This window comes from Panulirus ornatus, chromosome 4 (assembly GCF_036320965.1).
Source record: "Panulirus ornatus isolate Po-2019 chromosome 4, ASM3632096v1, whole genome shotgun sequence".
Classification (NCBI taxonomy): domain Eukaryota; kingdom Metazoa; phylum Arthropoda; class Malacostraca; order Decapoda; family Palinuridae; genus Panulirus; species Panulirus ornatus.
In genome coordinates this window covers 75,114,564-75,141,063 of record NC_092227.1, presented here as the reverse complement: position 1 = coordinate 75,141,063, position 26,500 = coordinate 75,114,564, and the positions used below count along the sequence as shown (strand labels likewise).

At 40.2% G+C, this 26,500-nt stretch overlaps 1 protein-coding gene across 5 annotated transcripts in view; it reads left to right on the top strand.

Moving 5' to 3' along the window:
• The window catches only part of LOC139745716 (SWI/SNF-related matrix-associated actin-dependent regulator of chromatin subfamily A containing DEAD/H box 1 homolog), a 249,393-nt gene that overhangs the window by 23,580 nt on the left and 199,313 nt on the right, over positions 1–26,500 (top strand). For all 5 annotated transcript variants that reach the window (XM_071656185.1, XM_071656206.1, XM_071656196.1 and 2 more), the window contains 4 exons: positions 10,190–10,288; positions 18,761–19,039; positions 22,427–22,818; positions 25,786–25,974. In XM_071656185.1, the coding sequence (XP_071512286.1) occupies positions 10,190–10,288; positions 18,761–19,039; positions 22,427–22,818; positions 25,786–25,974 (959 nt within the window). The remainder of the gene's footprint in view (positions 1–10,189; positions 10,289–18,760; positions 19,040–22,426; positions 22,819–25,785; positions 25,975–26,500) is intronic.

The window sequence follows — 26,500 nt, the reverse complement described above, 5'->3', positions numbered from 1 at the left end:
GGTCGACCTGCTGTCAATGGATTGAATCAGGGCATGTGAAGCGTCTGGGGTAAACCATGGAAAGTTCTGTGGGGCCTGGATGTGGAAAGGGAGCTATGGTTTCGGGCATTATTGCATGACAGCTAGAGTCTGAGTGTGAATGAATGTGGCCTTTGTTGTCTTTTCCTAGTGCTACCTCGCACTCATGAAGGGGGAGGGGGTTGTTATTCCATGTGTGGCGAGGTGGCGATGGGAATGAATAAAGGCAGACTATGAATTATGTACATGTGTATATATGTATATGTCTGTGTGTGGACGTGTATGTATATACATGTGTATGTGGGTGGGTTGGGCCATTCTTTCGTCTGTTTCCTTGCGCTACCTTGCTAACGCAGGAGACAGCGACAAAGCAAAATAAATAATTCTTTGTGTATTTGATAATAGAATGTTCAATGATATTTCTTGTGGTAATAGATTAAGAGTTAATAACTGAAATGGCAGTACTCCAGTCAGTACAATGATCATAATTTTTAATGTTATAAAACAAGGCATTTGATTTTTGTCCTGTTCTTATACTGTATTTATTTTGTTTAAGTCTAACAGAAAGATCCTTACCAGTCTGCCTAACATAAAACTTATCACAATTTCTACATGGCACTTTATAGATGCACCCAGGAGAATTTTTTGGTGAATTCCTGATGAAGATATTCTTTATAGTATTATTGTTGCTGAAGGCAACATTTACATTAAAGGATTTAAGCACCATGGGAAGTAAAGTAAAATTATTATTAAAAGGGAGAACTAAAAGATTTTTGGTGTCAATGGGAGGTTTGGGCTCAACTCTATAAAATTATTTCTTTGCTAACTTACATGATTTATCAATGAAAGATATAGGGTACTTTAACTTTAGATCCAGTAGAACATATTTTCTCATACTCATCATCAATATACTCTGGACTGCAAATACGTAATGCCCTAAAGAATATAGATTGAAATGATAATTTAACTCTGTCATGTTGAGATGAGTAACAATGGATATATCAGCATACATTGGTAGGTTTTCTGTAAAGGCTAAACTTAAACTTGTTTCCTTGCCTATGGATCATGCAATCTACAAATGGTAACATACCATTATTTTCATTTTCTACAGTAAATTTGATGGAAGGTACTAGATTGTTAAGTTAGGGGAGAAATATTTGTAAATTTTCATTTGTTGGCCAAACACAAAGAACATCATCTGCATATCTAAACCAAATTGCATGAAAAGGTAAGATATCTTTTAGTAATTTTGTTTCAAAAAATCCCATATAAAGATTAATTAGTACAGGTGAAAGAGGGTTACCCATTGCCATACCAAATTTTTGAGCATAATAATCTCCAATGAATTGAAATACAGTCTTTTATACACAATTTTATCAGTTCAATGAAAACAGACTTTGAAACAGGTAAATGAATATCATCCAAGACTTCAAAATAGATATTCTAAAAGGTCATCAACTGGAACTTTTGTGAAAAGTGAGGAAACATTGATATTGTTAAGCTTGTTGACTAACTCTACATTGTTCATGATATTAGAAATTAAGATCTTAGCCACTAAAGGGCTTAATAAAGAGACTAACCATTTTGACAATTTATTTGTGATGGAGCCTACTGAACTCACTATAGGTCTTGCTGGAAAATTTTGTTTATGTGTTTTGATAAGTCCATACATATATGGCAAATGAAGGGACAAAGATGACAAACTTTTGATAAGAGAACCATTACCTTTCAACAACAACTTCATTTCTTTACTGAAATGGGAATTAACTGCTTCTAGGGGATTCTTATTGAGTTTAGAATATGTTGTGTCATCATATCCGCTTTAGTAATATGTATATACATACATACATAAACACCATACACGCATATATACATATCAACATAAACATACACAGGCACTCATATGTACACATGTACATACCTGCACTTGCTGCCTTCATCAATTCCTGCTGACACACAGGAAACAGCAACCCCTCCCCGCCCAGTGAGGTAGCCCCAGGAAAAAACTAAGGCCACATTCGTTCACACTCAGTTTCTAGCACCAAAACCACAGCTCCTTTTCCACATCCAGGCCCCACAGACCTTTCCATTGTTTACCCCAGATGCTTCACGTGCCCTGGTTCAGTTCATTGACAGCATGTCGACCCCAGTATAGCACATTGTTCCAAATCACTGTTCTTTGCACGCCTTTCACTCTCCTGTATGTTCTGGCCCTGATCTCTCAAAATCTTTTTCGCTCCATCCTTCCACCTCCAATTTGGTCTCCCGTTTCTCCTTTTTCTCTCCATCTCTGACATATATATCTTCTTTGTCAGTCTTTCCTCACTCATTCTCTCCATGTGTCCAAACCATTTCAACATATCCTCTTCTGCTTTCTCGACCATATTCTTTTTATTACCACACATCTCTCTTACCTTTTCTTTACTTACTCAATCAAACCACCTCACACCACATTTTGTCCTCAAACTTTTCATTTCTGACACATCCATCCTCCTCCATACAACCCTATCTATAGCCCATACCTTGCAGCCATATAACATTGTTGGAACCACTATTCCTTCAAACATACCCATTTTTGCTCTTCAAGGTAATAATCTCGCCTTCCACACATTATTGAATGTTCCCAGAACCTTCACCCCTCCCCCACCTTGTGACAGTTCCGTTTCCATGGTTCCATCCATGCTAAATCCACTCCCAGATATCTAAACACTTCACTTCCTCCAGTTTTTCTCATTCAAACTTACCTCCCAATTGACTTGACCCTCAACCCTACTGTACCTAGTAACCTTGTCTTATTCAATTTACTCTTAACTTTCTTTTCCACACACTTTACCAACTCAGTCACCAGCTTCTGCAGTTTCTCACTGAACCAGCCACCAGCGCTTATCATCAGTGAACAACAACTGACTCCTTCCCAGGCTCTCTACATCCCAACAGACTTCATACTTGCCCCTCTTTCCAGGACTCTTGCATTCACCTCCCTAACAACCCCATCCATAAACAAATTAAACAACCATGGAGACATCACACACCCCTGCCGCAAACCTACATTCACTGAGAACCAATCACTTTCCTCTCTTCCTACACGTACACATGCCTTACATCCTCGATAAAAACTTTTCACTGCTTCTAACAACTTGCCTCCCACACCATATATTCTTAATACCTTCCACAGAGCATCTCTATCAACTCTATCATATGCCTTCTCCAGATCCATAAATGCTACATACAAATCCATTTGCTTTTCTAAGTATTTCTCACATACATTCTTCAAAGCAAACACCTGATCCACACATCCTCTACCACTTCTGAAACCGCACTGCTCTTCCCCAATCTGATGCTCTGTACCTGCCTTCACCCTCTCAATCAATACCCTCCCATATAATTTACCAGGAATACTCAACAAACTTATACCTCTGTAATTTGAGCACTCACTCTTATCCCCTTTGCCTTTGTACAATGGCACTATGCACGCATTCCGCCAATCCTCAGGCACCTCACCATGAGTCATACATACATTAAATAACCTTACCAACCAGTCAACAATACAGTCACCCCCCTTTTTTAATAAATTCCACTGCAATACCATCCAAACCTGCTGCCTTGCCGGCTTTCATCTTCCGCAAAGCTTTTACTACCTCTTCTCTGTTTACCAAATCATTTTCCCTAACCCTCTCACTTTGCACACCACCTCGACCAAAACACCCTATATCTGCCACTCTGTCATCAGACACATTCAACAAACCTTCAAAATACTCATTCCATCTCCTTCTCACATCACCACTACTTGTTATCACCTCCCCATTTACGCCCTTCACTGAAGTTCCCATTTGCTCCCTTGTCTTACGCACCCTATTTACCTCCTTCCAGAACATCTTTTTATTCCCCCTAAAATTTACTGATAGTCTCTCACCCCAACTCTCATTTGCCCTTTTTTTCACCTCTTGCACCTTTCTCTTGACCTCCTGTCTCTTTCTTTTATACTTCTCCCACTCAATTGCATTTTTTCCCTGCAAAAATCGTCCAAATGCCTCTCTCTTCTCTTTCACTAATACTCTTACTTCTTCATCCCACCACTCACTACCCTTTCTAAACAGCCCACCTCCCACTCTTCTCATGCCACAAGCATCTTTTGCGCAATCCATCACTGATTCCCTAAATACATCCCATTCCTCCCCCACTCCCCTTACTTCCATTGTTCTCACCTTTTTCCATTCTGTACACAGTCTCTCCTGGTACTTCCCCACACAGGTCTCCTTCCCAAGCTCACTTATTCTCACCACCTTCTTCACCCCAACATTCACTCCTCTTTTCTGAAAACCCATACTAATCTTCACCTTAGCCTCCACAAGATAATGATCAGACAACCCTCCAGTTGCACCTCTCAGCACATTAACATCCAAAAGTCTCTCTTTCGCACGCCTGTCAATTAACACGTAATCCAATAACGCTCTCTGGCCATCTCTCCTACTTACATAAGTATACTTATGTATATCTCGCTTTTTAAACCAGGTATTCCCAATCATCAGTCCTTTTTCAGCACATAAATCTACAAGCTCTTCACCATTTCCATTTACAACACTGAACACCCCATGCATACCAATTATTCCCTCAACTGCCACATTACTCACCTTTGCATTCAAATCACCCATCACTATAACCCGGTCTCGTGCATCAAAACCGCTAACACACTCATTCAGCTGCTCCCAAAACACTTGCCTCTCATGATCTTTCTTCTCATGCCCAGGTGCATATGCACCAATAATCACCCACCTCTCTCCATCAACTTTCAATTTTACCCATATTAATCGAGAATTTACTTTCTTACATTCTATCACATACTCCCACAACTCCTGTTTAAGGAGTATTGCTACTCCTTCCCTTGCTCTTGTCCTCTCACTAACCCCTGACTTCACTCCCCAGACATTTCCAAACCACTCTTCCCCTTTACCCTTGAGCTTCGTTTCACTCAGAGCCAAAACATCCAGGTTCCTTTCCTCAAACATACTACCTATCTCTCCTTTTTTCACATCTTGGTTACATCCACACACATTTAGGCACCCCACTCTGAGCCTTCGAGGAGGATGATCACTCCCCGCGTGACTCCTTCTTCTGTTTCCCATTTTAGAAAGTTAATACAAGGAGGGGAGGATTTCCGGCCCCCCGCTCCCGTCCCCTCTAGTCGCTTTCTACGACACGCGAGGAATACGTGGGAAGTATTCTTTCACCCCTATCCCCAGGGATAATATACATATATATATACATATACACACACACACACATACACACACATACGCACATACCCACACACACACACACATACATATATATACATATGAAAAATGTAAGAAACAATTTAGAAACAAACTTTTAGCTTGAAATGAATGAAAAAAATGAATGTCACATAATGGTTCAACCTCTGGCTATGGAAAAGGAAATGTACAATTTATTCACACAAATAAAAAAAATATATATATATATATACATATATACATATAAATACATATATATACATATATATATATATATATATATATACATATATATATATATATATATATATGTAAAGTGTGTGGTAAAGTGTGTGAAAGAAGAAAGTTGAGAGTAAATGTGAATAAGAGCAAGGTTATTAGGTACAGTAGGGTTGAGGGTCAAGTCAATTGGGAGGTAAGTTTGAATGGAGAAAAACTGGAGGAAGTAAAGTGTTTTAGATATCTGGGAGTGGATCTGGCAGCGGATGGAACCATGGAAGTGGAAGTGAATCATAGGGTGGGGGAGGGGGCAAAAATCCTGGGAGCCTTGAAGAATGTGTGGAAGTTGAGAACATTATCTCGGAAAGCGAAAATGGGTATGTTTGAAGGAATAGTGGTTCCAACAATGTTGTATGGTTGCGAGGCGTGGGCTATGGATAGAGTTGTGCGCAGGAGGGTGGATGTGCTGGAAATGAGATGTTTGAGGACAATATGTGGTGTGAGGTGGTTTGATCGAGTAAGTAATGTAAGGGTAAGAGAGATGTATGGAAATAAGAAGAGCGTGGTTGAGAGAGCAGAAGAGAGTGTTTTGAAATGGTTTGGGCACATGGAGAGAATGAGTGAGGCAAGATTGACCAAGAGGATATATGTGTTGGAGGTGGAGGGAACGAGGAGAAGTGGGAGACCAAATTGGAGGTGGAAAGATGGAGTGAAAAAGATTTTGAGCAATTGGGGCCTGAACATGCAGGAGGGTGAAAGGAGGGCAAGGAATAGAGTGAATTGGATCGATGTGGTATACCGGGGTCGACCTGCTGTCAATGGATTGAATCAGGGCATGTGAAGCGTCTGGGGTAAACCATGGAAAGTTCTGTGGGGCCTGGATGTGGAAAGGGAGCTATGGTTTCGGGCATTATTGCATGACAGCTAGAGTCTGAGTGTGAATGAATGTGGCCTTTGTTGTCTTTTCCTAGAGCTACCTCGCACTCATGAAGGGGGAGGGGGTTGTTATTCCATGTGTGGCGAGGTGGCGATGGGAATGAATAAAGGCAGACTATGAATTATGTACATGTGTATATATGTATATGTCTGTGTGTGGACGTGTATGTATATACATGTGTATGTGGGTGGGTTGGGCCATTCTTTCATCTGTTTCCTTGCGCTACCTTGCTAACGCAGGAGACAGCGACAAAGCAAAATAAATAATTCTTTGTGTATTTGATAATAGAATGTTCAATGATATTTCTTGTGGTAATAGATTAAGAGTTAATAACTGAAATGGCAGTACTCCAGTCAGTACAATGATCATAATTTTTAATGTTATAAAACAAGGCATTTGATTTTTGTCCTGTTCTTATACTGTATTTATTTTGTTTAAGTCTAACAGAAAGATCCTTACCAGTCTGCCTAACATAAAACTTATCACAATTTCTACATGGCACTTTATAGATGCACCCAGGAGAATTTTTTGGTGAATTCCTGATGAAGATATTCTTTATAGTATTATTGTTGCTGAAGGCAACATTTACATTAAAGGATTTAAGCACCATGGGAAGTAAAGTAAAATTATTATTAAAAGGGAGAACTAAAAGATTTTTGGTGTCAATGGGAGGTTTGGGCTCAACTCTATAAAATTATTTCTTTGCTAACTTACATGATTTATCAATGAAAGATATAGGGTACTTTAACTTTAGATCCAGTAGAACATATTTTCTCATACTCATCATCAATATACTCTGGACTGCAAATACGTAATGCCCTAAAGAATATAGATTGAAATGATAATTTAACTCTGTCATGTTGAGATGAGTAATAATGGATATATCAGCATACATTGGTAGGTTTTCTGTAAAGGCTAAACTTAAACTTGTTTCCTTGCCTATGGATCATGCAATCTACAAATGGTAACATACCATTATTTTCATTTTCTACAGTAAATTTGATGGAAGGTACTAGATTGTTAAGTTAGGGGAGAAATATTTGTAAATTTTCATTTGTTGGCCAAACACAAAGAACATCATCTGCATATCTAAACCAAATTGCATGAAAAGGTAAGATATCTTTTAGTAATTTTGTTTCAAAAAATCCCATATAAAGATTAATTAGTACAGGTGAAAGAGGGTTACCCATTGCCATACCAAATTTTTGAGCATAATAATCTCCAATGAATTGAAATACAGTCTTTTATACACAATTTTATCAGTTCAATGAAAACAGACTTTGAAACAGGTAAATGAATATCATCCAAGACTTCAAAATAGATATTCTAAAAGGTCATCAACTGGAACTTTTGTGAAAAGTGAGGAAACATTGATATTGTTAAGCTTGTTGACTAACTCTACATTGTTCATGATATTAGAAATTAAGATCTTAGCCACTAAAGGGCTTAATAAAGAAACTAACCATTTTGACAATTTATTTGTGATGGAGCCTACTGAACTCACTATAGGTCTTGCTGGAAAATTTTGTTTATGTGTTTTGATAAGTCCATACATATATGGCAAATGAAGGGACAAAGATGACAAACTTTTGATAAGAGAACCATTACCTTTCAACAACAACTTCATTTCTTTACTGAAATGGGAATTAACTGCTTCTAGGGGATTCTTATTGAGTTTAGAATATGTTGTGTCATCATATCCGCTTTAGTAATATGTATATACATACATACATAAACACCATACACGCATATATACATATCAACATAAACATACACAGACACTCATATGTACACATGTACATACCTGCACTTGCTGCCTTCATCAATTCCTGCTGACACACAGGAAACAGCAACCCCTCCCCGCCCAGTGAGGTAGCCCCAGGAAAAAACTAAGGCCACATTCGTTCACACTCAGTTTCTAGCACCAAAACCACAGCTCCTTTTCCACATCCAGGCCCCACAGACCTTTCCATTGTTTACCCCAGATGCTTCACGTGCCCTGGTTCAGTTCATTGACAGCATGTCGACCCCAGTATAGCACATTGTTCCAAATCACTGTTCTTTGCACGCCTTTCACTCTCCTGTATGTTCTGGCCCTGATCTCTCAAAATCTTTTTCGCTCCATCCTTCCACCTCCAATTTGGTCTCCCGTTTCTCCTTTTTCTCTCCATCTCTGACATATATATCTTCTTTGTCAGTCTTTCCTCACTCATTCTCTCCATGTGTCCAAACCATTTCAACATATCCTCTTCTGCTTTCTCGACCATATTCTTTTTATTACCACACATCTCTCTTACCTTTTCTTTACTTACTCAATCAAACCACCTCACACCACATTTTGTCCTCAAACTTTTCATTTCTGACACATCCATCCTCCTCCATACAACCCTATCTATAGCCCATACCTTGCAGCCATATAACATTGTTGGAACCACTATTCCTTCAAACATACCCATTTTTGCTCTTCAAGGTAATAATCTCGCCTTCCACACATTATTGAATGTTCCCAGAACCTTCACCCCTCCCCCACCTTGTGACAGTTCCGTTTCCATGGTTCCATCCACTGCTAATTCCACTCCCAGATATCTGAATTACTTCACTTCCTCCAGTTTTTCTCAATTCAAACTTACCTCCCAATTAACTTGTCCCTCAGCCCTACTGAATCTAGTAACCTTGTTCTTATTCAGATTTACTCTCAACTTTCTCTTTTCACACACTTTACCACACTCAGTCACCAACCTCTGCAGTTTCTCACCTGAACCAGCCACCAGCGCATTATCATCAGTGAACAACTGACTAATTTCCTATGCCCTATCATCCACAACAGACTGCATACTTAGTAAAGGATTGGAGTAGTAAGTGTAAGTACTTTAAGACTGTGAGTACTTTAAAATTGAGGTTAGACAAATACTTCACTGATATCTGTTAGCAGTAATGATTGCAGATTACCACAAATTGTCTTTTTTTTCCAGAATCAAGCCACAGAACAGATGTCAAATTGATTGGAAACTTCTTCCAGTCCATACTTATAGGATGTCCATGGTAGTATCACCCCCATGTATACTGCTTGTTATTTACTATCTTCTCTTATTCCTGCTGGCAGTTGAGCTGGAGGGAGAGATGGTGTGGGACGGTGTCATCTATCCATATATCTTCAGATAAAACTAGAGTTACCCTTTGACAGTGGCCTGTTAAGGGTGAGGTATAAAGGCTAAGAAGTGGCACTGGAGTTCAATAGTTATGGAGACTCTATGGCCATGACCACCCCCTTGAGGGAATTCCAGGTGGGAGCAGACATCAGAGATATAGATGGATAGGTATTTTCTTTCTCATCTTATTTGTGCTGGCAGTTGAGCTGGAGGGAGAAGTGATGTGGGAAGGTGTCTTATGCTTTTATATTCTGTTTCTGCTACTTTATTTAGAAAATTGTGGTAGGTAATCTCTATGGACCAACAGATGTCCTGTTATCTGTTCTTGTCATTACAGTATTGCAACTTTTATTCAGAGGCTGCTGGTTGTTTGCTTAGTGGTTGTCATGCCTGTGCTGTATGGTTAGTTCTCTCTTCTGAACCTTACAAGTATTGTCATGGTGATATCTTCATCATACTGCAGACTATTGGTGATGAGTAGGCACTTTTGCACATTGCAAAATGATTTTTCAGAGATGAAATTTGTCATAGTAATAATTACAGTTAATTTTACATTCAATTATACATGATCTTCTCATAGGTTGTCTATTAGTAGTTTTTCTGTTTTTTTGCAGTTACACTTTTGAGGTATTTTCGTAATGAAAGCAAAAAAGCATCTGAGACTGGGAAATCAAGAACATCCCCCAGAAAGGATAACTCTGCTGACTCAGACTGTAAGTTTTTATAAAAGTTTTTAGACATACCATAGATATTTCCCCTCATTTTCATTATAACTTCTAACCAGACATCTAATTTATGTTGAGTCTATGTGCAGTCCTTCATGAATATGGAGGCTAGATCACAGAACCTTTGCTTCTAGTGGCAGTTCCTTCATACTGACTTTTTATGCAGCAGCCTTAGGTTACATGTAGCATTTTGTTACTAATCACATCATGAAACTAAAGTCTGATATAGGTTTTTTACTTTTTAATTTCATATGATAGTACTTACTGTGAATCAGATAACCTATTCTCAGGAAAGCTATTAAAGGTAAGATAAGTTTGATATTTATTGTCCTTATCCCCCATGTTGCAGAAGGGATTTGCTGTTGAAGATGCATCTGTATTGTAAATTTCTGTAAAGTGAACCATTTTTATTTTCCTTGTACACCTTTGTTGTAAGTGAAGATGCATTCACACAGAAATTTTCTTTGGTCAACATGAGTAATGAAAACAATTTTAGATGGAGATATACTTCCCACACATTCCTCGCGTGTCGTAGAAGGTTACTAGAGGGGACGGGAGCGGGGGGCCAGAAATCCTCCCCGCCTTGTATTTTTTAACTTTCTAAAATGGGAAACAGAAGAAGGAGTCACACGGGGAGTGCTCATCCCCATCGAAGGCTCAGACTGGGGTATTTAAATGTGTGTGGATGTAACCAAGATGTGAAAAAAGGAGAGATAGGTAGTATGTTTGAGGAAAGGAACCTGGATGTTTTGGCTCTTGAGTGAAATGAAGCTCAAGGGTAAAGGGGAAGAGTGGTTTGGGAATGTCTTGGGAGTAAAGTCAGGGGTTAGTGAGAGGACAAGAGCAAGGGAAGGAGTAGCAGTACTCCTGAAACAGGAGTTGTAGGAGTATGTGATAGAATGTAAGAAAGTAAATTCTCGATTAATATGGGTAAAACTGAAAGTTGATGGAGAGAGATGGGTGATTATTGATGCATATGCACCTGGGCATGAGAAGAAAGATCATGAGAGGCAAGTGTTTTGGGAGCAGCTGAATGAGTGTGTTAGTGGTTTTGATGCACGAGACCGGGTTATAGTGATGGGTGATTTGAATGCAAAGGTGAGTAATGTGGCAGTTGAGGGAATAATTGGTATACATGGGGTGTTCAGTGTTGTAAATGGAAATGGTGAAGAGCTTGTAGATTTATGTGCTGAAAAAGGACTGGTGATTGGGAATACCTGGTTTAAAAAGCGAGATGTACATAAGTATACGTATGTAAGTAGGAGAGATGGCCAGAGAGCGTTATTGGATTATGTGTTAATTGACAGGCGCGCGAAAGAGAGACTTTTGGATGTTAATGTGCTGAGAGGTGCAACTGGAGGGATGTCTGATCATTATCTTGTGGAGACTAAGGTGAAGATTTGTATGGGTTTTCAGAAAAGAAGAGTGAATGTTGGGGTGAAGAGGGTGGTGAGAGTAAGTGAGCTTGGGAAGGAGACTTGTGTGAGGAAGTACCAGGAGAGACTGAGTACAGAATGGAAAAAGGTGAGAACAATGGAAGTAAGGGGAGTGGGGGAGGAATGGGATGTATTTAGGGAATCAGTGATGGATTGCACAAAAGATGCTTGTGGCATGAGAAGAGTGGGAGGTGGGTTGATTAGAAAGGGTGGTGAGTGGTGGGATGAAGAAGTAAGATTATTAGTGAAAGAGAAGAGAGAAGCATTTTGACGATTTTTGCAGGGAAAAAATGCAATTGAGTGGGAGATGTATAAAAGAAAAAGACAGGAGGTCAAGAGAAAGGTGCAAGAGGTGAAAAAGAGGGCAAATGAGAGTTGGGGTGAGAGAGTATCATTAAATTTTAGGGAGAATAAAAAGATGTTCTGGAAGGAGGTAAATAAAGTGCGTAAGACAAGGGAGCAAATGGGAGCTTCAGTGAAGGGCGCAAATGGGGAGAAGATAACAAGTAGTGGTGATGTGAGAAGGAGATGGAGTGAGTATTTTGAAGGTTTGTTGAATGTGTTTGATGATAGAGTGGCAGATATAGGGTGTTTTGGTCGAGGTGGTGTGCAAAGTGAGAGGGTTAGGGAAAATGATTTGGTAAACAGAGAAGAGGTAGTAAAAGCTTTGCGGAAGATGAAAGCCGGCAAGGCAGCAGGTTTGGATGGTATTGCAGTGGAATTTATTAAAAAAGGGGGTGACTGTATTATTGACTGGTTGGTAAGGTTATTTAATGTATGTATGACTCATGGTGAGGTGCCTGAGGATTGGCGGAATGCGTGCATAGTGCCATTGTACAAAGGCAAAGGGGATAAGAGTGAGTGCTCAAATTTCAGAGGTATAAGTTTGTTGAGTATTCCTGGTAAATTATATGGGAGGGTATTGATTGAGAGGGTGAAGGCATGTACAGAGCATCAGATTGGGGAAGAGCAGTGTGGTTTCAGAAGTGGTAGAGGATGTGTGGATCAGGTGTTTGCTTTGAAAAATGTATGTGAGAAATACTTAGAAAAGCAAATGAATTTGTATGTAGCATTTATGGATCTGGAGAAGGCATATGATAGAGTTGATAGAGATGCTCTGTGGAAGGTATTAAGAATATATGGTGTGGGAGGCAAGTTGTTAGAAGCAGTGAAAAGTTTTTATCGAGGATGTAAGGCATGTGTACGTGTAGGAAGAAAGGAAAGTGATTGGTTCTCAGTGAATGTAGGTTTGCGGCAGTTATGTGTGATGTCTCCATGGTTGTTTAATTTGTTTATGGATGGGGTTGTTAGGGAGGTGAATGCAAGAGTTTTGGAAAGAGGGGCAAGTATGAAGTCTGTTGTGGATGAGAGAGCTTGGGAAGTGAGTCAGTTGTTGTTCGCTGATGATACAGCGCTGGTGGCTGATTCATGTGAGAAACTGCAGAAGCTGGTGACTGAGTTTGGTAAAGTGTGTGAAAGAAGAAAGTTAAGAGTAAATGTGAATAAGAGCAAGGTTATTAGGTACAGTAGGGTTGAGGGTCAAGTCAATTGGGAGGTAAGTTTGAATGGAGAAAAACTGGAGTAAGTAAAGTGTTTTAGATATCTGGGAGTGGATCTGGCAGCAGATGGAACCATGGAAGCGGAAGTGGATCATAGGGTGGGGGAGGGGGCGAAAATCCTGGGATCCTTGAAGAATGTGTGGAAGTCGAGAACATTATCTCGGAAAGCAAAAATGGGTATGTTTGAAGGAATAGTGGTTCCAACAATTTTGTATGGTTGCGAGGCATGGGCTATGGATAGAGTTGTGGGCAGGAGGGTGGATGTGCTGGAAATGAGATGTTTGAGGACAATGTGTGGTGTGAGGTGGTTTGATTGAGTAAGTAATGTAAGGGTAAGAGAGATGTGTGGAAATAAAAAGAGCGTGGTTGAGAGAGCAGAAGAGGGTGTTTTGAAATGGTTTGGTCACATGGAGAGAATGAGTGAGGAACGATTGACCAAGAGGATATATGTGTCGGAGGTGGAGGGAACGAGGAGAAGTGGGAGACCAAATTGGAGGTGGAAAGATGGAGTGAAAAAGATTTTGTGTGATCGGGGCCTGAACATGCAGGAGGGTGAAAGGAGGGCAAGGAATAGAGTGAATTGGATCGATGTGGTATACCGGGGTTGATGTGCTGTCAGTGGATTGAATCAGGGCTTGTGAAGCGTCTGGGGTAAACCATGGAAAGCTGTGTAGGTATGTATATTTGCGTGTGTGGACGTGTATGTATATACATGTGTATGGGGGTGGGTTGGGCCATTTCTTTCGTCTGTTTCCTTGCGCTACCTCGCAAACGCGGGAGACAGCGACAAAGCAAAAAAAAAAAAAATGAATTTTCTCACCACAAATGATAGTAGGTACAGGAAGATATTTAAATTTTATTTACCAGAGATGTTACTGAGCGATGCGTGAGGTGGTTGTGGCAGTTGGGTTGTTATCTTCAAACGCCAAATGTTAGTTTTTCCTCTTTTTATTGAAACACTGCTTTTTTGAGTTATTAACAGAGAACTGTACCTCAGGAAAAGAACAGGCCTGGAGTTGCAGAGGAACCAATGTTCCTTTAGGGGAAGCAGTGTTTCTTAGGGGAGTCAGTGTTCCTTAGCAGGTAGTGAAGGTGTGCATCGCTCTGCAGAGAGCGAGTGAGTCGTGACTAATACATGAGTTAACATACCATTATGTTGAGTGAAATGGTTATGGTATTGTTGACAAAGCATATCCTTTATTAATCTTTGAAAGTTTTCTGATAGTTTTACTGTAAATTATATTGGAACATTACTTGTTTGGGTTATTAATGGTAACCGTGCTTCTGGGAAGGAAGCTGTTTTCCTTTTAGGGAAGCCATGTTCCATGGTGGGTAGCAGAGGTAGTGCATACCCCTCTGCTGACAGTGAGTGAGAGTGTTTGTGTGTGTGTATGTGTGTGTGTGAATTAACATGTACCATCATTTACAAGTACTGTGGTGAGTGAAGTGGTTATGGTATTGTTGATAAAATGTAATCCATGTTTAATTTTGAAAGCTTCCTGATGTAATTGAAAAATTATTTATTTGAGTTATTGATGGAGAACTGTACTTCAAGAAAACAACAGGCCTTTAGCTAGGAAGGAAGCAGTGTACTTTTGGTGATTAATGGAGGTGACATACACCACTTTGCAGCCAGGGAGTATGTTGATTGATGCATGAGTTGGCACATATAATGATAGTGTTGATGGGTTAGGCAAAATCTTCATACTAAAAGAAAAATATAAGAATATAAGAACGTCTTTTCAAGATTTTGTCTATTTTCCAAGACTTCTGGAGAATAACAAAAGATTATTACATGAAAGTATATGAACATATCTAACGGGAACAGGACTCGTAGCCTAATGCAACACTACCTGAGGAACAAGGCTGCTCCTGACAAACTTGGTGCCCAACCCAACCTCATATGAATTCAGTTTAGGGGTTATGGTAATGTTGACAAAGGTAGACATAGCCTATGTTTAACTTCGAAAGCTTACTGATGATTTTACCATAATGTTTTTTAAACGTTGAGTTTTGATAGAGAACTAATTGATGAATTAGCTCTACTGGGACCACCTGCAGGTGATGTATCATGTTGTTTACCAACCGTGCCTACCTATGCAGTTGAGGATATTGTCATATTTTCAGCATTATTTAAGTAAGATATGTCATTGTTTCTTTCATATCAGCTATATAATTCGTTTTGCTGAATGATACTTGCCATCCTCCCAAGAAAAGTCCTAGATGTGGCCAATGATGGGCTTTATATAGTTTATATGTATTTTTTATTATTATACTCTGTCAGTTTCCTGCGTCAGCAAGGTAGCACAAGGAAACAGACGAAGAATGGTTCAGCCCCTACATACACACATATATATATATATATATATATATATATATACATAAACACCCATAGACACACATATGAATACATATACACTTCATCGTATATATACGTATACATACACAGACATATATACACATGTACAATTCATACTTGCTGCCTTCATCCATTTTTGTTGCCTCCCCCACCGTGCAGGAAACGGCATCCCCCACCCCCCGGGATAGGAGAGAAAGAATACCTCCCATGTATTCCCTGTGTGTTGTAGAAGGCGACTAAAGGGGACGGGAGTGGGGGGCTAGAAACCCCCCATCCTTGTGTGTAAATTTCTGAAAAGGGTAGCAGAAGAAGGAGTCAAGCGGGGAGTGCACATCCCCCCTCAAAGAGTCAGATTGGGGTGTCTGAATGTGTGTGGATGTAACCAAGGCGAGAGGAAAGGAGAGATAGGTAGTATGTTTGAGGAAAGAAACCTGGATGTTCTGGCTCCGAGTGAAACAAAGCTCAAGGGGAAGAGTGGTTTGGGAAAGTCTTAGGAGTAAAGTCAGGGGTTTGCGAAAGGACAAGAGCTAAGGAAAGAGTAGCAATACTCCTGAAGCAGGAGTTGTGGGAGTATGTGATAGAGAGTAAGAAAGTATATTCTAGATTGATATGGGTAAAACTGAAAGTGGATGGAGAGACATAGGTGATTATTGGTGCCTATGCAGCTGGTCATGAGGAGAAAGATCATTAGAGGCAAGTGTTCTGGGAGCAGTTGAGTGAGTGTATTAGCAGCTTTGAAGCATGAGACCGGGTTATAGTGATGGGTGATTTAAACGCAAAAGTGAGTAATGTAGCAGTTAAGGGTATGATTGGTGAATGTAGGGATGTCATTCTTGTGTGAATAAAGTGTAAAAATTTTTAGAAAAATACTATTGAAGGTTGTAGATTAGTACTTGGACACAAGACCATGTGAAATATAGATATGAATGGAATATAAATGGCAATGCATGGTGGATGGATGAGATTAGAAATGCTTTGGGGGAGAAGAAAAAAGGCATATGGCATATTTTTTTTAAAGGCATGTGCCAGTGGAAGTTCAGCAGAGGAGGGGGGAAGAATATGTAATGTGAAAGTGGAATGTCAAGAAGCTGATAGAGGAGAGCAAAGAAAGATTAGATGAAGATTTTGGAAGAAAGTTGAGTGAAAAGTTTAGGGAAAATACGAATTTGTACTGAAAGGAGGTGAAAAAGGAAAGAGGTGGAAGTAGGAGTGGAAATGTTAATGTGAGAAGTAAGGAAGGGGTGTTGCTGAATCAAAGGGAATGATTGAGATGAAGATGGAAAGAGTATTTTGAAGCCCTGATGAATGTGGGAGAAAGGGAGGCAGCAGATGTTACATGCATGGGTATGGAGGATGGAAGGAAGAGCGTACAAGTGTAAGGGCTTATAGCAAAAAGGGAGGTAAGAAGGCCAATAATGAGGGTGAAATTAGGAAAGACCCTTGGAGTGGATGTGATTACAGTTGAAATGCTGAAGTATGAAGGAGAAGGTGCGATAGAGTGGATGCATCTTATGTGTGATTTAACATGGAAACAGATGGATGCATCTTATATATGATTTAGCATGGAAACAGAAGGCTGTGCCTGAGGATCGGGTGAAAGCTATTATTGTTCTTTATTTAAAAGAAAAGGTGCAAAGGATGTATGTAGCAATTATAGTGGATATGTCTTCTGTTAAGTATATTACAAAAAGTGAGTACAAGAATATTGATAGATAAAGTGATGGAAGTGACTGGATGCAGAATAAGTGAGGAGCAAAGGTTTTTTAGGAAAGGTAGGGGATATATAGATCATATTTTTGTGGTAAAGATGATTGTGAAAAAGTATATAGCAAAAGGTGAGACGTATACTGCTTTTATGGGTCCAGAGAGAGCGTACGGCAGAGTCAAGTGGAATGGTCTGTGGGATGTGTTAAGGATATATGAGGTAGGGGGACAACTAATGGATGGTGTGAAAGAATTCTGTAGAGGAGCAAATGCTTGTGTAAGAGTGGACGGAGAGTTAAGCAAAAGTTTCAGTATACATGTGAGTGTGAGGCAAAGCTGTGATGTCTTAGTGGCTTTTGATATATATATATGGATGGAGTGATGACAGCATATCTAGTCTGGCCTGACTCTCATCCCAGAAGGTTGAAACTGTGTTTTATGTAAGTGTAGGTGATTGAAGGTAAATGCAAGTAAAAGGAAATTAATGGCGTTTGAAAAGAAACAGAGTGAAAGTATAGATTTTGTAAAATCATATAGAGTGAAAGAAGAAAGTGTACTAAACTGTGCTTTGGATATGGGGGAAGAAAGACTGGAAGAGGTGAGAAAATTTAAGTATTTAGGAGCTGTCTTGGATAAGTTTGGTGATAAGGAGGTAGAGAGCAGTACAGGGTAGAAGAGTCATTGAGTCCCTTAATATGATAATGAAGGGAAGAAGTGTAAGTATGGAAGTGAAAGAAGACAGCGTAGTCCTCCCAACCCTGATTTATGCAGCTGTAACATGGACATGGAATGAGTCACTGAGTCCAGGCTATGGAAAATATCTATATGAGAGGTATGACTAGATGGAATAAAGAAAGTAATTAAGGGTTATATGAGAGATGTGGTATGGCAGGGAATGCAAAGGGAATTGATTGTGGAGTGGTAGAGTGGGTAAAATGCAATAATTTGAGGGGGTTTGGGCATTTGGAAAGAATGCAAGACTGAAAATTTACAAGGAGAGTGTATGATAGTACAAGTAAAGGGGTTGGTGTGAGAGGAAGACCACCTGTGACATGGTCAAATACAGTGGAAGAATACTGGAGGGAGAGAAATAGTGGGAGAATGTGTGGAATGGTGTATGTGAGAGAGGCATGTAAGGTCAGGGATGAGTGGAGACTCTTTTGCTGTGGCCACCCCTTTGATGGGCATCAGATAGATAGATGGATAGTCTCAAGAACAAATGACTGAGCAGTTATAATTTTGATATTAGAATGTTAAACTTTATTAATTTTTACATAGAGGACTTAATAATTGTTTTTATTATGCAGCAGTGGTCAACCAGAAATAGATACAGTTCATGAAAGTAATTGCTGATAGATCTTTTGTTAGTGTAGAGAAATACCTTTCTAATTTTTCTTTTCAGCTGAACGTTCAACGAGCCCAATTTTAAAGTCTCATATAAGAAGAACCAAGCCATGTAGTGAAAGTAAAGGTGGATCATCTATAAAACTCCAAAATTCTAGTTCCAGTTCAAACATTTTAGCAGATAGACCACCTACTGTCGTTTTTTATCAACATTCATCTACCTCAGCTACATCTAAAGGAGAAGAAACTGATTCTTCTAAACAGTCAACAAAGGATGAGGATCACATCCATGACAAAACTGTAGCTACCCAGCCTAATACAGAAAACAATTGTAAAGGTATGTGGTACTAGTTTATATCTGCTACATTGAATGTAATGATATATATACAGGTGTCTCTTGCTGTTTGCAGGGATTGTGTTCCTGGGAACCTTGTGAACAGCAAAAACATGAACAGCAAGACATTTATTCAGTGGGAAATATGGGTGAGGGGCATGGGGTTGCAGAGCACCATGTATTTTTGTAGAATAAGAAAATATAAGATAAGAAGAGTATGTGTTGGGGTGAAGAGAGTGGTGAGAGTAAGTGAGCCTGGAAAGGAGACTTGTGTGAGGAAGTACCAGGAGAGATTGAGTACAGAATGGAAAAAGTTGAGAGCAAATGATGTAAGTGGGGGAGGAATGGGATGTATTTAAGGAAGCAGTGATGGCTTGCGCAAAAGATGCTTGTGGCGTGAGAAAGGTGGGAGGTGGGCAGATTAGAAAGGGTAGTGAGTGGTGGGATGAAGAAGTAAGATTCTTAGTGAAAGAGAAGAGAGAGGCGTTTGGATGATTTTTGCAGGGAAGTAGTGCAAATGAATGGGAGATAAATAAAAGAAAGGCAGGAGGTCAAGAGAAAGGTGCAAGAGGTGAAAAAGAGGGTAAATGAGAGTTGGGGTGAAAGAGTATCATTTAATTTTCGGGAAAATAAAAAGATGTTTTGGAAGGGGGTAAATAAAGTGTGTAAGACAAGAGAACAAATGGGAACCGGTAAAGGGGGCTAATTGGGAGGTAATAACAAGAAACGGTGAAGTGAGGAGATGGAGTGAGTATTTTGAAGGTTTGTTGAATGTGTTTGATGATAGAGTGGCAGATATAGGATGTTTTGGTCAAGGTGGTGTGCGAAGTGAGAGGGGTCAAAGAGAATGGTTTGGTAAACAGAGAAGAGATAGTAAAAGCTTTGTGGAAGATGAAAGCCGGCAAGGCATCGGATTTGGATGGTATTGCAGTGGAATTTATTAAAAAAGGGGGTGACTGCTATTGTTGACCAGGTGGTAAGGATATTCACTGTATGTATGGTTCATGGTGAGGTGCCTGAGGATTGGCGGAATGCATGCACAGTGCTGTTGTACAAAGGCAAAGGGATAAAGGTAAGTGTTCAAATTACAGAGGTATAAGTTTGTTGAGTATTCCTGGGAAATTATATGGGAGGGTATTGATTAAGAGGGCGAAGGCATGTACAGAGCATCAGATTGGGGAAGAACAGTGTGGTTTCAGAAGTGGTAGAGGATGTGTGGATCAGATGTTTGCTTTGAAAAATTTTTTTTTTTTTTTTTTTTTTTTTTTTATACTTTGTCGCTGTCTCCCGCGTTTGCAAGGTAGCGCAAGGAAACAGACGAAAGAAATGGCCCAACCCCCCCCCCCCCATACACATGTACATACACACGTCCACACACGCAAATATACATACCTACACAGCTTTCCATGGTTTACCCCAGACGCTTCACATGCCTTGATTCAATCCACTGACAGCACGTCAACCCCTGTATACCACATGGCTCCAATTCACTCTATTCCTTGCCCTCCTTTCACCCTCCTGCATGTTCAGGCCCCGATCACACAAAATCTTTTTCACTCCATCTTTCCACCTCCAATTTGGTCTCCCTCTTCTCCTCGTTCCCTCCACCTCCGACACATATATCCTCTTGGTCAATCTTTCCTCACTCATTCTCTCCATGTGCCCAAACCATTTCAAAACACCCTCTTCTGCTCTCTCAACCACGCTCTTTTTATTTCCACACATCTCTCTTACCCTTACGTTACTTACTCGATCAAACCACCTCACACCACACATTGTCCTCAAACATCTCATTTCCAGCACATCCATCCTCCTGCGCACATCTCTATCCATAGCCCACGCCTCGCAACCATACAACATTGTTGGAACCACTATTCCTTCAAACATACCCATTTTTGCTTTCCGAGATAATGTTCTCGACTTCCACACATTTTTCAAGGCTCCCAAAATTTTCGCCCCCTCCCCCACCCTATGATCCACTTCCGCTTCCATGGTTCCATCCGCTGCCAGATCCACTCCCAGATATCTAAAACACTTCACTTCCTCCAGTTTTTCTCCATTCAAACTCACCTCCCAATTGACTTGACCCTCACCCCTACTGTACCTAATAACCTTGCTCTTATTCCCATTTACTCTTAACTTTCTTCTTCCACACACTTTACCAAACTCAGTCACCAGCTTCTGCAGTTTCTCACATGAATCAGCCACCAGTGCTGTATCATCAGCGAACAACAACTGACTCACTTCCCAAGCTCTCTCATCCCCAACAGACTTCATACTTGCCCCTCTTTCCAGGACTCTTGCATTTACCTCCCTAACAACCCCATCCATAAACAAATTAAACAACCATGGAGACATCACACACCCCTGCCGCAAACCTACATTCACTGAGAACCAATCACTTTCCTCTCTTCCTACACGTACACATGCCTTACATCCTCGATAAAAACTTTTCACTGCTTCTAACAACTTGCCTCCCACACCATATATTCTTAATACCTTCCACAGAGCATCTCTATCAACTCTATCATATGCAAAAAATACTTTGAAAAACAGATGGATTTGTTTGTAGCATTTATGGATCTGGAGAAGGCATTTGATAGAGATGCTTTGTAGGAGGTATTAAGATTATATGGTGTGGGAGGTAAGTTGTTTGAAGCAGTGAAAAGTTTTTATCAAGGATGTAAGGCATGTTTACAAGTAGGAAGAGAGAAAAATGATTGGTTCACAGTGAATGTCGGTTTGTGGCAGGGGTGTGTAATATCTACATTGGTTGTTTAACTTATTTATGGATGGGGTTGTTAGGGAGGTGAATGCAAGAGTTTTGGAGAGAGCGGCTAGTATGCAGTCTGTTGTGGATGAGAGGGCTTGGGAGGTGAGTCAGTTCGCTGATGATACAACGCTGGTGGCTGATTCGGTCGGGAAACTGCTGAAGCTGTTGACTGGTAAAGTGTGTGAAAGAAGAAAGCTGAGAATAAATGTGAATAAGAGCAAGGAGGTTCTTTAGGGTTGAGGGTCAAGTTAATTGGGAGGTAAGTTTGAATGGAGAAAAACTGGAGGAAGTGAAGTGTTTTAAGTATCTGGGAGTGGATTTAGCAGCGGATGGAGCCATGTAAGTGGAAGTGAGTCATAGGGTGGGGGAGGGGGCGAAAGTTCTGGGAGTGTTGAATAATGTGTGGAAGGCAAGAACATTACCTCGGAAAACAAAAATGGGTATGTTTGATGGAATAGTGGTTCCAACAGTGTTATATGGTTGCAAGGCATGGGCTATAGATCGGGCTGTTAAGAGTAACCAGTGTTGGGGATACTGTAGTGCATGCTGTGCTCAGGAGGTTGGTTAGTGGGACTAGGGTGAGAATAATTTTTATAATTTACTTTTCATGTTTACAGATTCTTTAGGAGATACAAGCCCAGTATTACAGAAAAGAGTTTTGAAGGAAATGGATGACTCAAATTGTAATTCTACATCCAAAATTTCTACACCACCCAGCACTAGCATATCTCAGAAGACAGCAGTTGTCCAAAATCCATCTAGTATATTTCCGCATCGTACTCTGTCTAAACCCCTTTTTGTTGGAGCCCCAAGTCCTGATCTAAAAGAAGAGGAGGTCGGCAGCAATAATGAGGGTGATAATGGTGAAGAGTCATCATCCGACAGTCCTCTGGGTGGAATCTCTATGAGGGAGTTAATCAGTATGACATCACCAGCAAAGAAGGAGAAAGTTTCCAGTTCTTCTGATATTGATCAGGATAGTCAGGATAGTCATGTAATTAGAATGAAGGTATGTTTATCTGGATATTGTAAACAATATCCAGATATAGATGACTGTGTGTTTAATGTGAAATATTAATCTTGTATTATGGAGCTCAGTTAGTCCCAGAACTTTTTTGTTGATCCAAGCTTTCTATGTGTTCAGTTAGATTATATTTAGAGAGATATCTCTTTTACTAATTGTGGTTTTGATTGTCTTAAGATGCAGCTTTATACTCGCTATTTTTGTGCATGAACTCCATCTTCAGATATTCTAAAGGAAGGTTCAGTCTATTGAGATAGATATTTACTGTCACAAAAGCAAGAATGAACCTATCATGGTCAAAGAAAGAACAAGGCTTTTACCACCTCTTTTCACCAAATCACTTGCCATGACTCTTGCTTTGCATACCTCCACATCCCAAACACCCAAGATCTTCCACCCTTTCATCCAATACATTCAACAGCCCTTCAAAATACTGACTTCATCTGTTCACCTCTTATTTGCCTGTTGCTTCTTTTCCATCTGCCCCCTTACTGATAATTCCAGTTATTCTTTTGTTCTCACACTATGCATCACCTTCCAATACAATTTCTTAACCTCCCTGAAGTTTGTTGAAACTCTATCTCAACATTTATTTGCCCTATTCTTCAACCCCTGATCCTTCCTCTTGGTCTCCTGATATTCCCTCATTTTTATTTATGTTAATTATACTTTGTTGCTGTCTCCTGCGTTAGCAAGGTAGTGCAAGGAAACAGACAAAAAAATGGCCCAACCCACCCACATACACATGTATACACATACACGCCCAACACGCATATACACATACCTATACATTTCAGTGTATGCATACATATACATACACAGACAAATGCATATATACACATGTACATATTCGTACTCATTGCCCTCAGCCATTTCTGTCGCCGCCCCACCATACATGAAATGGCACCCCCCTCCCCCCGCCTGCGTGCAAGGTAGTGATAGGAAAAGACAACAAAGGCCACATTTGTTCACACTCAGTCTATAGCTGTCATATGTAATGCACTGAAACCATAGCTCCCTTTCCACATCCAGGCCCCACAATACTTTCCATGATTTCCCCAGACACTTCACATGCCCTGGTTCAATCCATTGACAGCACATCGACCCTGGTATACCACATTATTCCAATTTACTCTATTCCTTGCATGCCTTTCACCCTTTGCATGTTCAGGCCCCAATCACTCAAAATCTTTTTCACTCCATCCTTCCACCTCCAATTTGGTCTCCCACTTCTCCTCGTTCCCTCCACCTCCGACACATATATCCTCTTTGTCAATATTTCCTCACTCATTCTCTCCATGTGACCAAGCCATTTCAATACACTCTCTTCTGCTCTCTCAACCACACTCTTTTTATTACCACACATCTTTCTTACCCTTTTGTTACTTACTCAATCAAACCACCTCACACCACATATTGTCCTCAAACATCTCATTTCCAACACATCCACCCTCCTTCGCACAACTTTATCTATAGCCCACGCCTTGCAACCATATAACATTGTTGGAACCACTATTCCTTCAAACATACCCATTTTTGCTTTTTGAGGAGATAATGTTTTCGCCTTCCACACATTCTTCAACATATTTAGAATACTTCACTTCCTCCAGCTTTTCTCCACTCAACTTACCTCCCAATTGACTTGTCCCTCAACCCTAATGTACCTAATAATCTTGCTCTTATTCACATTTACTCTGAGCTTTCTTCTCTCACACACTTTACCAAACTCAGTCACCAGTTTCTGTAGTTTCTTACCTGAATCAGCCACCAGCGCTGTATCATCCGCGAACAACAACTGACTCACTTCCCAAGCCCTCTCATCCACAACAGACTGCATACTTGCCCCTCTCTCCAAAGCTCTTGCATTCAGTTCCCTAACAACCCCATCCATAAACAAATTTAACAACATGGAGACATCACACACCCCTGCCACAAACCAACATTCACAGAGAACCAATCACTTTCCTCTCTTCCTACTCGTACACATGCCTTACATCCTCGATAAAAAATTTTCACTGCTTCTAGCAACTTACCTCCCTCATTATATACTCTTAATACCTTCCACAGAACATCTCCATCAACTCTTATCATATGCCCTCTCCAGATCCATATATGCTACATACAAATCCATCTGTTTTTCTACGTATTTCTCACATACATTCTTCAAAGCAAACACCTGATCCACACATCCTCTACTACTTCTGAAACCACACTGCTCTTCCCCAATCTGATGCTCTGTACATGCCATCACCCTCTCAATCAGTACCCTCCCATATAATTTCCCAGGAATACTCAACAAATTTATACCTGGGGATAGGGGAGAATGAATACTTCCCACATATTCCCTGCGCGTCGTAGAAGGCAACTAAAAGGGAAGGGAGCAGGGTGCTGGAAATCCTCCCCTCTCGTTTTTTTTATTTTTTATATCTCCAAAAGAAGGAACAGAGAAGGGGGCCAGGTGAGGATATTCCCTCAAAGGCCCAGTCCTCTGTTCTTAGCGCTACCTCGTTAACGCGGGAAATGGTGAATAGTATGAAAGAAAGAAAAAGAATTTGAACACTCACCTTTTTCCCCTTTGCCTTTGTACAGTGGCACTATGAATGTATTCCACCAATCCTCTGGCACTTCGCCATGAACCATACATACATTTAATATCCTCACCAACCAGTCAACAACAGTCACCCCCTTTTTTGATAATTTCCACAGCAATACCATCCAAACCTGCCGCCTTGCCGGCTTTCATCTTCCGCAAAGCTTTCTCTACCTCTTCTCTGTTTACCAAATCATTCTCCCTGACCCTCTCACTTTGCACACCACCTCAACCAAAACATCCTATATCTGCCACTCTGTTATCTGACACATTCAACGAACCTTCAAAATACTCACTCCATCTCCCTCTCACTTCACCACTACTTGTTATTATGATGATATAATAAAAAATTATGTTTTTAGGTAGTCAAACGCGTTCGCCTCGTGGCATCAAGTGATGAAGATGAAGACTTGGTGCCTCCTGCAAAGAAACAGCAACTGAATGGTCATAACAGTTCTTCCTCAGAAGATTCTTGTTGTCCACCTGATGATGACACCATTGAAAAATTTTTACAAATGTGGGAGTGTGTGTATCCATTTATAGAAAAAATGGTAAGTAGGTTTTTGATTTGATATTGATAATATGTAAGATAAGCTAAGAATAGGTCTAAAGCTCATTTGTAGGCGACTTTTACATAAAAGAGATATGATTTACAGACAAAAGTATTATTTGCTGCATGATTTTATAGTTCATTGGGCTTCATGTTTAAGAATGAAGCCTAAACTTGACATTACTTGTTATTTATGGGCTATAGATATTTATTTTATCCCTAGAGATAAGGGAGAAAGAATACTTCCCATGTATTCCCTGCATGTCGTAGAAGGCGACTAAAGGGTTGGGAGTCGGGGACTGGAAATCATCCCCTCCAGTTTTACTATTCCAGAGGAAGGAACAGAGATAAGGGCCAAGTGAGGAGTTTTCCGTCTTAGGCTCAGTCATTTATTGTTGAATGCTACCTAGCTAATGCTGGAAATGGCAAGTATATATGAAAAAGAATATATTTGTTAGTGTAACATTTTATTTTATTTCTTTATTATACTTTGTCGCTGTCTCCTGCATTAGCAAGGTAGCGCAAGG